This window comes from Schistocerca gregaria, chromosome X, assembly GCF_023897955.1.
Source record: "Schistocerca gregaria isolate iqSchGreg1 chromosome X, iqSchGreg1.2, whole genome shotgun sequence".
Classification (NCBI taxonomy): Eukaryota; Metazoa; Arthropoda; class Insecta; order Orthoptera; family Acrididae; genus Schistocerca; species Schistocerca gregaria.
In genome coordinates this window covers 130,043,289-130,056,235 of record NC_064931.1, presented here as the reverse complement: position 1 = coordinate 130,056,235, position 12,947 = coordinate 130,043,289, and the positions used below count along the sequence as shown (strand labels likewise).

Here is a 12,947-nt window from a genome sequence, read left to right as displayed (position 1 = left end):
GTCTGATTAAAGTAATGTGTACATTAGAAGAAATTTTTTTAAAATTTCACGTAATGAGACATAATGCTAAGATTAGAGTAGATTTCATTTTTTATACCAATGTTTATAGGAAAAACGCATCTAGCTTTCATAAATTCTGTGTTTAAGTTTTCACTATGCTCACACATCTATGAAAGAAGCAACCGGGCTTCTGTAATTCAGATTAATCACAATATTGCTATATGATAACCACTGTACTTTTTATGGTGGATTTGGTCAGCAGAAAACTACAACAATCTAGATGTGCCTCCATGTGAAGCTGCTGTAATGTGAACGTAACATAATTGAGAAAAACCATCCATGTTGTGTAATATAAACATTTAGAATGTTAATATTCTTCATGCTCTGATCCTCATAATATTGCTGAGTGGAGTGATTCCATGCATGTGTAATATACAGCAAATTAGTGGCTCAGTGGCAAAAATGCTCAGAATGTCTTTCATCAATGTAATCATTATGTAAATAACTTAGGATTTAATCACTATGGTTTTCATGATGGATATGGCACATCAGAAATACTATTCAGCAAAAGTATGTTTTTTTATGGCTGGTAAAACTACCACATCTTATATGTGAATCATAAGGTAAAATTTTACTTGTGCTGTGTGCACACAGTGTTGTGCTTGTAGTCTGAATTTAATATTACTGTTTTGATTTCTGGTCCAGCAAATGTGTGATTTGTGCTATGATTCGTTTACTAAATGCAAATGTAACTAGTTAAAAACCATTGTAAAAACCCATTCTTTTTATACTTGTTATAAGGCACATGTTATCAGCACTTAAGATATGGCATACAGGTTGTAATGGACTTTGATTCATTCATTCATTTTGAGGAGGAGAAAATGACATTCATGGTGATAAGAGGTGTCAACAAGTTTCCCAATACACTGAAATAAGACATGTGCTAACTGGTATTAAGTATTGAATTTTATGAATGGTATGCAAAAGGATCAAAAACTATCCCTCAAGAAATTGTTACAGAGATATTTAGCTATTGCAAGTGTACATGAGCAATATGAAAACTAAGTGACTGCAATGGAGGTATTTCCAATACATTACAAAGATTAAAAAATGATTTTATGGCCCCATTGTGATAAGTGCAAAAAATCCAAGAAACTACATCAAATAGCCACAAATGGCAATAGGACAGTGACACTGAATGCAATGGTAATACACACTCCCAGTTATAGTAACGAGTTACAAGTCCTCATCATCAACCAAAAAAGATATAAATAAATTCATAGACCAGAAATGTCAATTCTCCCAGTTTATAATGTTAATGAAAAGCTATCAGAAAGCATTTAAAAACCCAGTACTTCACTAGGGAATGATGAATATGACATTCACTAAAACATTGTGGTTTTTTAAAACTGCCACTTAGCTTGAAAAATGAGAGCTTTTCACCAGAAATAATTATTAATGTTGGTACTTAAGAGTGAGATAGTCAGAGAACTGTGCCACAAAGGAATGTTGGTGCTGTTGTGACAACTACATACAGTTTCTGGCACACATGCATTTTGCCATCCAGAGTGTAGTTTTGGTTTTTCCATTGCACAATATTTATCTTGGACTAAATGAATTTCACTATTGACAACACAATTATCCAGAAATGTTATTAACATTTTATGATGTTAATTTCAAGAGAATTCTTATATGACACATGACTACCCAGGTAACACAATTAAGTAAGAATTCAAGTGCACTTTAGACAATGTAAGAGTACAGATATAGATGTGTTGACTGGAACTTTGTCATTCTAAGCTATGGAGTTATTGAAATTCTGCCAATATTGACTGATTTTTGTTAAAAGATGGATGCCATAAACTAGGGAACTAATAAATGCCTTACTGTACACCTGGCCATATGGAAGATATATTATTGTCGTTCCTTTACTAGGCTGTGTATGCTGTAGTCCATGTGATACAGGAAATGCCCAGTTTATGGAACAATGGAACAGTCATTTTGCAGTCCCACAATTAATTAAAACAATTTGGATGTTATTTTAATTTCACACATTTTCACTACTGATGTTACAATATATCATTAAAATTTTCTGAGAGTCATCTCCCCAAAGAAATACCCTTTATTTTTCTGTATGCCCCATTATAACCAAGTTTTCCCACACCTTAAGCTGTACCATGCTATGCAAAAATAATTTACTTTCTAGGAGACATAAGTACAAGCATATCAAGATACAAACATGAGACTATTTTGAATGGTCAATCATGAAGCTTTTCTGCTAATTTTTTCATGAGGAGACTCGAAGAAAGGCCTGTACTGTTCAGAGTATCACTCATTATCTGATAAGTTCACTAATGGGAGACTTATTATATAAACTCATGGTGAAACTGAATGCCACGGTTTACTCCAGTTAATCAGGCCACTGTAAAAAAAGTGGAAGTCATGTGGGTCATTTTACAGTCTCAGATTGCAGTGATGCGTGCACATACTTTCGAAAGGCCACATGTTTGGCAATGCTATGCCATCCACAGATGGTGCCTCAGACGTGTGTGATATATCACTATCATAGCCCACTGTGGGACCCAGTCTATTGAAGGCAGCTGTTCGGCCTCAGTTTTCTATGTGTACATAATTGGTTCCTGCTGAATGTTATTTAAATACTGTGTTGAAGTTGTTAATGCTTCCATAGAATAAAGTTGCATTCAGTCTGTTGGTCATGTTGTGCTTACACCTAATTAGAACACAGACAACTATTGGTAGTTTGACTTAGAATGTACTTGGCCAACTTCCAACCTTTGTATGTAGAAAATGTGGAAAGCAAAAAGTTACTTATGTTGCTGTAGTGGCCATCCTTTCCTCAGCAAATACTCTTTTCCATGAGATATGTTTAATTTATAACAAGCTGACTATAATTCATTAACTTTACCTGTGCCTTTGTATCCCTCAATTATCCCATTAATATTGTCTGCAAACACATTTCCTGAACCGTATTCATGTTCTGTAAAACTGAGAAAATGTTACTTCAAAGATGTAGGAACATTCACATACAGTCCCCTGCGCTATCTGTAGTTGCAAACTTTTAAACAATGATTCTTTCAAGGCAATTACTGCCTGAAGCCCATGGTGGATATGAGGCCATCATTGTCCTAAATGCTTTATGCAGTACATTTTTTCCAGACCACTGTACCTAACTTCTTGTTCCTCTGAAGGACTCTCAGCAGAGAATAAAAGCATGTATTGAAAACTACACATAGTAACACCCCACTATCAAAATTAATTATAATGTATTTGTTCCTCCATACAACTTTTGCATTTTTTCATAATATTAGTATTGTTGCATTTAACACAGAGTAAAGATAATGCATTAATAACACAACTTTGATAGCTTTTCAATTACTTAATCTCTTTCCTAACAATTGTTCATTTTTCAGCTTTCCAATAAACTCATGCATATGTTTATCATGTTCTGTAAAATTGAGTAAATGTTACTTCAAAGATGTAGGAACATTCACATACAGTCCCCTGTGCTATCTGTAGTTGCAAACTTTAAAACAATGATTCCTTCAAGGCAATGACTGCCTGAAGCCCATGGTGGATATGAAGCCAACCTTGTCTTAAATGCTTTATGCAGTACATTTTTTCCAGACCACTGCACCTAACCTTGAGCAAGCAGTAAAGGAAACAAAACAAAAAGTAGGAATTAAAATCCATGGAGAAGAAATTAAAACCTTGAGGTTCGCCGATGACATTGTAATTCTTTCAGAGACAGCAAAGGACCTGGAAGAACAGCTGAACGGAATGGACAGTGTCTTGAAAGGAGGATATAAGATGAACATCAACAAAAGCAAAATGCGGATAATGGAATGTAGTTGAATTAAATCGGGTGACGCTGCGGGAATTAGATTAGGAAATGAGACGCTTAAAGTAGTAACTGAGTTTTGCTATTTGGGGAGCAAAATAACTGATAATAGTTGAAGTAGAGAGAATATAAAATGTAGACTGGCAGTGGCAAGGAAAGCGTTTCTGAAGAAGAGAAATTTGTTAACATTGAGTATAGATTTAAGTGTCAGGAAGTCTTTTCTGAAAGTATTTGTATGGAGTGTATCCATGTACGGAAGTGAAACGTGGACAATAAATAGTTTAGACAAAAAGAGAATAGAAGCTTTCGAAATGTGGTGCTACAGAAGAATGCTGAAGATTAGATGGGTAGATCACATAACTAATGAGGAGGTATTGAACGGAATTGGGGAGAAGAGAAATTTGTAGCACAACTTGACTTGAAGAGATCGGTTGGTAGGACATATTCTGAGGCATCAAGGGATCACCAATTTAGTATTGGAGGATAAAAATCGAAGAGGGAGACCAAGAGTTGAATACACTAAACAGATTCAGTAGGATGTAGGTTGCAGTAGGTACTGGGAGATGAAGAGGCTTCCACAGGATAGAGTAGCATGGAGAGCTGCATCAAACCAGTCTTTGGACTGAAGACCACAACAACAATGTCTGTCACATCCTGAGGAATCTGCTGTGAAATTTTTTACCTTTTTCATCTATGCTGCAGTCAAGTTCTCTTTAATTTTTCATTGTTCTGGAGTAATTAATTCAGTTTTAAGTTTAAATGAAGAAAAAGGTGATTACAGTTAAATGTCTAGTTCGTTACAATGTGCAGCTAGTTATCTCATTTACCGTACTTTTTGACTATAGACAGTGCATCTCATTATACTTCAAAACAACTCATGAAACCATTGTTTCAAGCTTCTTCTGACAATTGTGTACATTGTTAATTCCACACAAACAGTGAAAACTGTCATCCTTTTAGCTGTCATCAGTTATGTAAGCAAGGAAAAGTTATAGTATGTGAAACAAAATGAGGTGCAAAGGAAGATACTGAAGAGCTCTCCAGCTAAATTTACCAGTAGCAATGTCTAATGATTATGAGTGGGAAATTCCGTAATGAAATAACCTGTTTTTGGGTCTAAATCTTGTAAGATTGTTTAAAAGTGCCTCTACTAATTTAAGCAGCTGCTATTCTACCAACCATCCCTAGAGAGATTTTTAAGAGTTGAGGAACACTTCTAGTACACTTAAGAAAACATTGTCTTCACAGCAGAATGGGATTTTTGGACGATGCAATGTGCATCCAGATCTTAAAGCACTTATTTCTTGTTTTCTGGTTTGGTTGGTATGTAGGTACATAGGAAGATACTGAAGAGCTATGCAGCTAAGTTGCTAGTACTGATTTCTAATGAATGTGTTGAAGAACTCCACACACCAAAAACATTTCCTTCAGGAATGATTGACTGCAGTACTACTCATAAATTTTATTTTCCACTGTGCTTTACCCTGAAGCTAACGATTAACAACTATGGCAAACCTGACAGTATGATCTCAAGCTCTTGGCTACAATGCAAATATGAACATCTCTAAACATGCACAGAAGCAGACTGTGACTTTTATTTATAGAGTATTGTGTGGTAGAACTTTGTTTCAATTTAATGTAGGTGCATTATCTGATTGAAAGTATCCCGACTCTATTGGTGGACATTAATACAGGATGCGTCCACCCTTAGGCTGTATGATGGCTTCATTTTTGCAGGGAACACTTTCATTGAGGTGTCTGGATGTCTCTGGAGGAATGGTGGCATATTCTTCCTCAAGAGCTGAAAACATGAAGCTAGTGATGTTGGACACTAAGGACTGGGGTGAGGTCGACATTCTAATTCATCCCAAAAGTATTCCACTGAGTTCAGGATGGGACTCTGGGTAGGCCAGGCCATTTCAGAAATATTATCATCTACATGTCATTATCTGACAGATGCCACATTGTCAGAGAATGCATTGTCATACTGATAGAAACAATCATTATCCAAAACTGTACCGCTACAGTATGCAGTACACAAAGCCATAAAATATGTTCATATCAATCCACATTTAGTGTTTTCTTAAATGCAATAGAGGACCGCATGTATGAGGAGCACCCCTATACTACCTCCTCCATACTCCATACTTCACTTAATTACATTAGCTGCAGCACTTTCATAATTATAGCTGCACTAGATGTAACAATACAACTGAAGCTATCTGTTCATTTTTGCCATTCTAAAATAATAAAGTACATCTAGATTTAGCATTCAATTAAGTATTTTCAGATAGCCTATGACTGACACATAAGGTGACCACTGGGTCATATCAAGTGCTACTTTAGTGTTTTGCAATAATATTTTTAGTCATACTGTTTCCAAGGTGTGATAGTATGTTAAATTTCAGGCCTTTGTTTAGTGCGCTTATTTCTGAGGGAGTGAATCCAATGTTGGTCAGATTTTCAACCTTCTGGAAGAATTTGAAATTACTCTGCATGTGATACTTATTTTCATTGAGTGTATTTACACCTTTTTCTTGTATGAGCCTATGTATCTTATTTTTATGTCTTAGTCGAACGTTTGAACCCATGTAGCTCATAAATTTACCAGTTGCTGAGAAAATGTGATTTTTTTTCCAAGGGTGATAGGACACTAGCAAGATCTAAATGAGCTACATACACTTTAACATTTATATTCGTCTTACATTTATATTTATCGTGGATTTCACTGGTCACCCAATTGTGTTCCTACTGTTTCCTTATGCATTGTGCCACACTAGATTTGTTTCTACAATACAGACTATGAGATTGCAGTGTTAAAGAAGTATAAAATATTGTAGTCTTATGTGAAGAATTCTGTATGACACAAGCTTGGCTGTAATTACTGTACCATAAGTAAATTGATTAAATTTTCTGTTGAATCTAGAAGGTCACTCACATGTCAACATTATATGACTGTGAAGCTTAGTATGTAATAAGTCAGCTTGCAAATGATAACAGTGTCATGAAGATGCAAAAGACACACTTTAAAACTGTGTCATCAAGTAAATGCTACAATTTCCCCTACAACATTATTTTTCCACATCACCTCAACATATAGGTTAGCAAATGTTAGGCAATTTTAATTTACATTACATAATAATTTGTGGAAAATGGCAATTCAGGTTTCAAAAATGCTCACCAGGTGTTGGCAGTGAATTGTTGCACATTATCACCAAGCCAACATCTCCCTGTAAAGATGTCAGTGCAGTCACCAAGTCTGACTTTGATATGCTTAAGGTTTGAATACTTGTGAAACAATCTTTTGTAATGGAAAACTATTGTTTGTACCTACCAGTTATCCAGTCCTGCTGTGAGCTCTCCCTGTATTCAACTCCAAATGAAATAATTGGACATCCATTATCCCTCCAGGATTTGAAGTTTAATATAACTGTTGTGATATTCACAGAGATAAATTCAGAGAAGTTTGGTTTCACTGGACGGGACCCATTTGTTCTAACAACTAAAAGTTCACTTGGAGCACCACTTCCAATGGAGTTGAATGCAAACAACTGCAGATGATACTCAGTTCCACAAGTGAGGCCTTGCAGTTGGTACAATGTTGCATCTCTTGGAAGGAGTCTTTCTTCCCATTCACCACCTCCTTCTTTTCGAAAATTAAGCAAGTATCCTCTCACAGCACTACCGCCATTTTTCACTGGATTCCACTTCAGTTGAATCCATGAGGTGCTAGTACCAGAGACTTGCAATAGTGGAGCAGAAGGAGCAACTGGAATGTTTAAAATTATATATGAAATGAAAGTTTGAAATGAAAAGTGATTAATATTTGCCTATTACAATGAGCATCAATACAATAAATTTAAGAAAAAATACACTCAACCTGTGAAATAATGCATAAATTATATTCTCTGCTTTATTGTCTATGAAATCTGTTGAATATTACTTGGACTAAACTATTACAGATGTTAGGATGAAAAGCCTAATTGAAATAACAGCACATGTTTCTTAGTAATGAACTTCATAAATGGAAAATTAAAGTTTGGTTTTGTTTAAATGATTCCACCCCATCTGCAATCATCGATTTTTGTTTCATTTTAAAACCAAAAGCCAAATACTGACAGTTACAGGTGGGATGGACTCATTTAAAAATTCTTACCAACTGTGAACTCAGGTATAAAGCAAATCATCAAAATTTAAGTAGATATTTAACAATTGCTCTAATAACTCAGAAGATAATTTATACAAGTATAAGTATTCATAAACATTCTTAGCTTCCACAGAGTACGATTGTAATTAATACAAGTTGTTAGAAACCGTCTTTCTCTCTGCTCAGAGTACATGATGTAGTCAAACTCCTGATACATTAAAACTTAAACCTGGTCGTTCACCTTCCATGGACAATACTAATCCACCTGAGCACATCTTACGTCCCAACCAAAAACTTTAGTAATTTCCTACATCGTACTCTTGTGAACTCCACAACACATTTCCACATACCTTGCTAATTAAACACCTGGGAAAAAAGAGATGACAGAATATAGCTAAGTAATAGCCAGAGGGTTGTTTTTGGACCCAGTCTTTTACTCCACAGTTATGTGACATGATAAGGAACTTGTTTTTCCAAACATATTTACCATTTATGGGCTAAGTCTCATAGTGCTTAGAGCCATTTGAACCATTTATGGGTAACGAGTGAGGTGGCACAGTGGTTAGCACACTGGACTCACATTCGGGATGACGATGGTTCAACCCCGCGTCCGGCCATCCTGATTTAGGTTTTCTGTGATTTCCCTAAATTGCTCCAGGCAAATTCCGGGATGGTTCCTTTCAAAGGGCATGGCCAACTTCCTTCCTTATCCTTCCCTATCCGATGAGACCGATGACCTTGCTGTTTGGTCTCTTCCCCCAAACAATCCAACCCAAACCATTTACGGGCAGTACTATAATAACTAGTTTATTATACTGCATACAACTGAACAAGCTAAATACACTCCTGGAAATTGAAATAAGAAAACCGTGAATTCATTGTCCCAGGAAGGGGACACTTTATTGACACATTCCTGGGGTCAGATACATCACATGATCACACTGACAGAACCACAGGCACATAGACACAGGCAACAGAGCATGCACAATGTCGGCACTAGTACAGTGTATATCCACCTTTCGCAGCAATGCAGGCTGCTATTCTCCCATGGAGACGATCGTAGAGATGCTGGATGTAGTCCTGTGGAATGGCTTTCCATGCCATTTCCACCTGGCGCCTCAGTTGGACCAGCACACCGCGTGAGATGACGCTTCATCCAGTCCCAAACATGCTCAATGGGGGACAGATCCAGAGATCTTGCTGGCCAGGGTAGTTGACTTACACCTTCTAGAGCACGTTGGGTGGCACGGGATGCATGCGGACGTGCATTATCCTGTTGGAACAGCAAGTTCCCTTTCTGGTCTAGGAATGGTAGAACGGTTCGAGGACGGTTTGGATGTACCGTTCACTATTCAGTGACCCCTCGATGATCACCAGAGGTGTACGGCCAGTGTAGGAGATCGCTCCCCACACCATGATGCCGGGTGTTGGCCCTGTGTGCTTCGGTCGTATGCAGTCCTTATTGTGGCGCTCACCTGCACGGCGCCAAACACGCATACAACCATCACTGGCACCAAGGCAGAAGCGACTCTCATCGCTGAAGACGACACGTTTCTATTCATCCCTCCATTCACGCCTGTCGCGACACCACTGGAGGTGGGCTGCACGATGTTGGGGCGTAAGCGGAAGACGGCCTAACGGTGTGCGGGACCGTAGCACACCGGTGTCAATGTGTTCTTTTTTCCATTTCCAGGAGTGTAAATATATTAACTGAATGAAACTTTGAGTGAGTAATGGCAAATGTTTGAATGGCTCAGGTTGGAATAGTGCCGGCCATGAAAGACAAAGCTTTGAGTCCAGGTCAGGCACAGTAATTGACCTTGTGTGTCACTGTGTAAGAAAATAAACTATTCTCAAAACAGGCATACTTTTAATGTATCAGGAAGTTATGTTTCAGCTTTTAGATGATAGTACTTTTCATATGATGTTTCTTTATTTGTTTCTACATGCAATGTGCAACTAAGATTCATATCATTCTTAATTGTCTTTTGGAAGTAAAAATGCTTACAGTAAATAAATTTGAAAATGAGATATATTTCAGCCTATTTGACATAAATTTTTGTTGTAATTTAAGGAAGAGGCTAATAATGGGAATGGTGCTTCTGATTACAAGAAATAAGATGTAAAAGGCTACTATTACATACAGTATATATTAAGCATCTTGACAGTGATATGGCCTTAAAAAATACTATACTCTGAGGAGAAAAAGGAGACTGAATAAACTTTAACTATAAGCATTATCAATCAATGCAAACACAAATGCTGTTTACTGTGTGAATAGGTTTCAACAATTTAAACATTTTCAGTAGCCCATAATGCCTCTTAGCTGATGGCTGCATCAAAATGCAGTAAGATTTACCACATACTGAAGGCTCCTACTGGATGTTGGAGCCCTCTGATAGGAATCTTGAAGATTGCTCACTCTTGCTATGTTTTGAAGCAGCCATTAGCCAAGAAGCATTTTTGGCTACTGAAAATGGCTAAAGAGTTGAAACCACTACAGCCAATAAAAAAATGTGTATAAACATTGACTGATAACATTTATAGTCAAATTTAATGACTTCAAAGACACACACTGCCAACATCTCGAAAAAGAATGAATAATCTTTAGTTTAATCATAGAACATTTGATTTGTTAATACTGCTGTCTTGCTTTAACTAACTGAAGAACAAAATGAGTATATCTATAAATCATGAACCACAACCAATAACAATAAATGTATGTAGTATTGGGCTATATGAAAATGCTAAATGATCATGTGAACAATCTGGCATAAAAATGCATAACAGTAGTAATATGATACAAAATGTAGCATATTTGGAGGAGATTATAAAAATAGAACCTAAAACTGAAATATGTAAAATATATACAGTACCTAACCCCTTGAATTGTGTTAAAGTAACAAACATAACATTTCACTAAGTTAAACATAGTAAATATCTACTGGGGTTGGAAAAACAACCTCTATTATTGCAATGGAAAGGTCACAAAATCAGAACATTGGTGGTCAGTCAGATGTTAAAGGAATTAAGGTCTAAAGTAATAGTTTAACTGAAGATGAACAGATAGTTATAGTGGGTGTGGTAGGGAATAACTTGGAGTGCTACGATGTTGCAGTACCTGTGTTATTCTGATGACAATGCACTGCAGCGACCACAGCGATTACAAAATTCATCAGATGAATTGGCAGTTGCGAATAATGACTACCATCAGCTGTAGAACAGAATGACGACAACAAAAATTTGGGCAGGACTGGAACACGAACCCGGATTTCCTGCTTATCGCAAACAGTCGCCTTACCATTTGGCTATCCGTGCACAACTCACGGCCAGACCCAAACTTCCATATGTCGTCAACCAAACATCTACAATCTGTACTCACACATGCCTTATGTGTATTCCCATTCAGATCAGACATTGTGCTTGAAAAGTCACAGGCCTGTTATCGGCAGATAAATACGATATTGCAGTGCCTGTGTTATTCTGATGACAATGCACTGCGGTGACCATAGCCATTATGAAACTCATCAGATGAATTTGCAATTGGGAATAATGACTGGCATCAGCTGTAGAATGGAATTATAACAATGAAAATTTCTGCCAGACTGGGACAAATTTTCATTATTGTCATTCCATTCTACAGGTGATGGTGGTCATTATTCGCAATTGCAAATTCATCTGATAACTTGGATTGACACAGGATGTATGACTGGTGACTTGAACAAGATAGCCTTTTCAACTGCCAGCACAAATGTGTGCAAGGATGGGCTGTTCCAATTCCATGACTGGCTTGACCTTGGCACTGCTGTTTATGGAGCCAGAAATGGTGCTGATGATTGCTGATCTCATGGACATTGCACCGGTGCTGGTTGGAACCATTGGGAGATGGTGATTCACTAAACATCGTATGCCCTGCAGTAGGGTTTGCAGATACAGTTGGTGGAGCTAATTAGTGGGAACATTGAGTGTGAAAATGGGGGCACATACTGTCAAATCCCTGCTCTGATGGATAGGTCACGCCTTAGAAGCACTGGCCATCACCGATTGCGAACTAGCCTGATCAACTTCCATAGGAGCTGCAGGTCAAGCAACAACTAGCTCCTGAGTGGATGCTAGATGCTCCACATCATCTTCAGGTGCAGTGGTGACCTCCTTTTCTGTCTCTATGTCCTTCTCCTTTTGCTTTTTCTTCTTTTTGGTAGGGTCCCATTTGTCCTTCGGTTTATCAGGCTGGGTGGGCTTTTCCGACCCAGCCTCATGGACCGAGGAAGACCTGAAAGCCCTATGGCCCTCAGGTAGTGGCTTTTTCACCCACTGGCTAACATTTGGAGGGGCAGTAACCATGGAAGGGAGGGCGCCAAGCGATCCCTACCGCGCGAGGGGAGCCGGAGGAGGCGGGCACTCCTCCAGCGCAGAGGTAGGGACTGATGTCCCCAAAGAAGGAGGGGTTGTTACTCCCGATGTTGAAAACAGGGGAGCAACAGAAGAGGGTGATCCCCCAACTACCAGGGCGGCAGGAATAGACGGCCGGGATGGAGGGCCCACAGAAAGTGGCTGAGCTTGGGGGCTCATCACCACGGATGGTGACATCGAAGTTGCTGCAGCATACGTCGATGAAATGCGCACAGGGTAAAGTCGATCGTACTTGCGTTTAGCCTCTGTGTAAGTGAGCCTGTCCAAGGTCTTATACTCCATAATCTTCTATTCTTTTTGATAAGCAAGGTGAATGTTTCCTTCCACAGTTGACACAAACGGGGGGCGACGAACACGAGACGTTGGGGTGGGAGGCACATCCACAATCCCGACAGGTAGGGTTGGTGTCACATCTCGATGACATATGAGCAAACCCCCAGCACTTAAAGCAGCGCATGGGAGGAGTGACGTAAGGCTAAACATCACATCGATATATCATCTTCTTGACCTTCTTGGGCAGGTGTCACC

At 38.3% G+C, this 12,947-nt stretch overlaps 1 protein-coding gene across 1 annotated transcript in view; it reads right to left on the bottom strand.

The window, feature by feature from the left end:
* Nucleotides 1-12,947, bottom strand: part of LOC126297767 (Down syndrome cell adhesion molecule-like protein Dscam2) — a 1,507,668-nt gene that overhangs the window by 57,272 nt on the left and 1,437,449 nt on the right. The window contains exon 23 of the mRNA XM_049988942.1: nt 7,194-7,628. Coding sequence (XP_049844899.1) covers nt 7,194-7,628 — 435 coding nt within the window. The remainder of the gene's footprint in view (nt 1-7,193; nt 7,629-12,947) is intronic.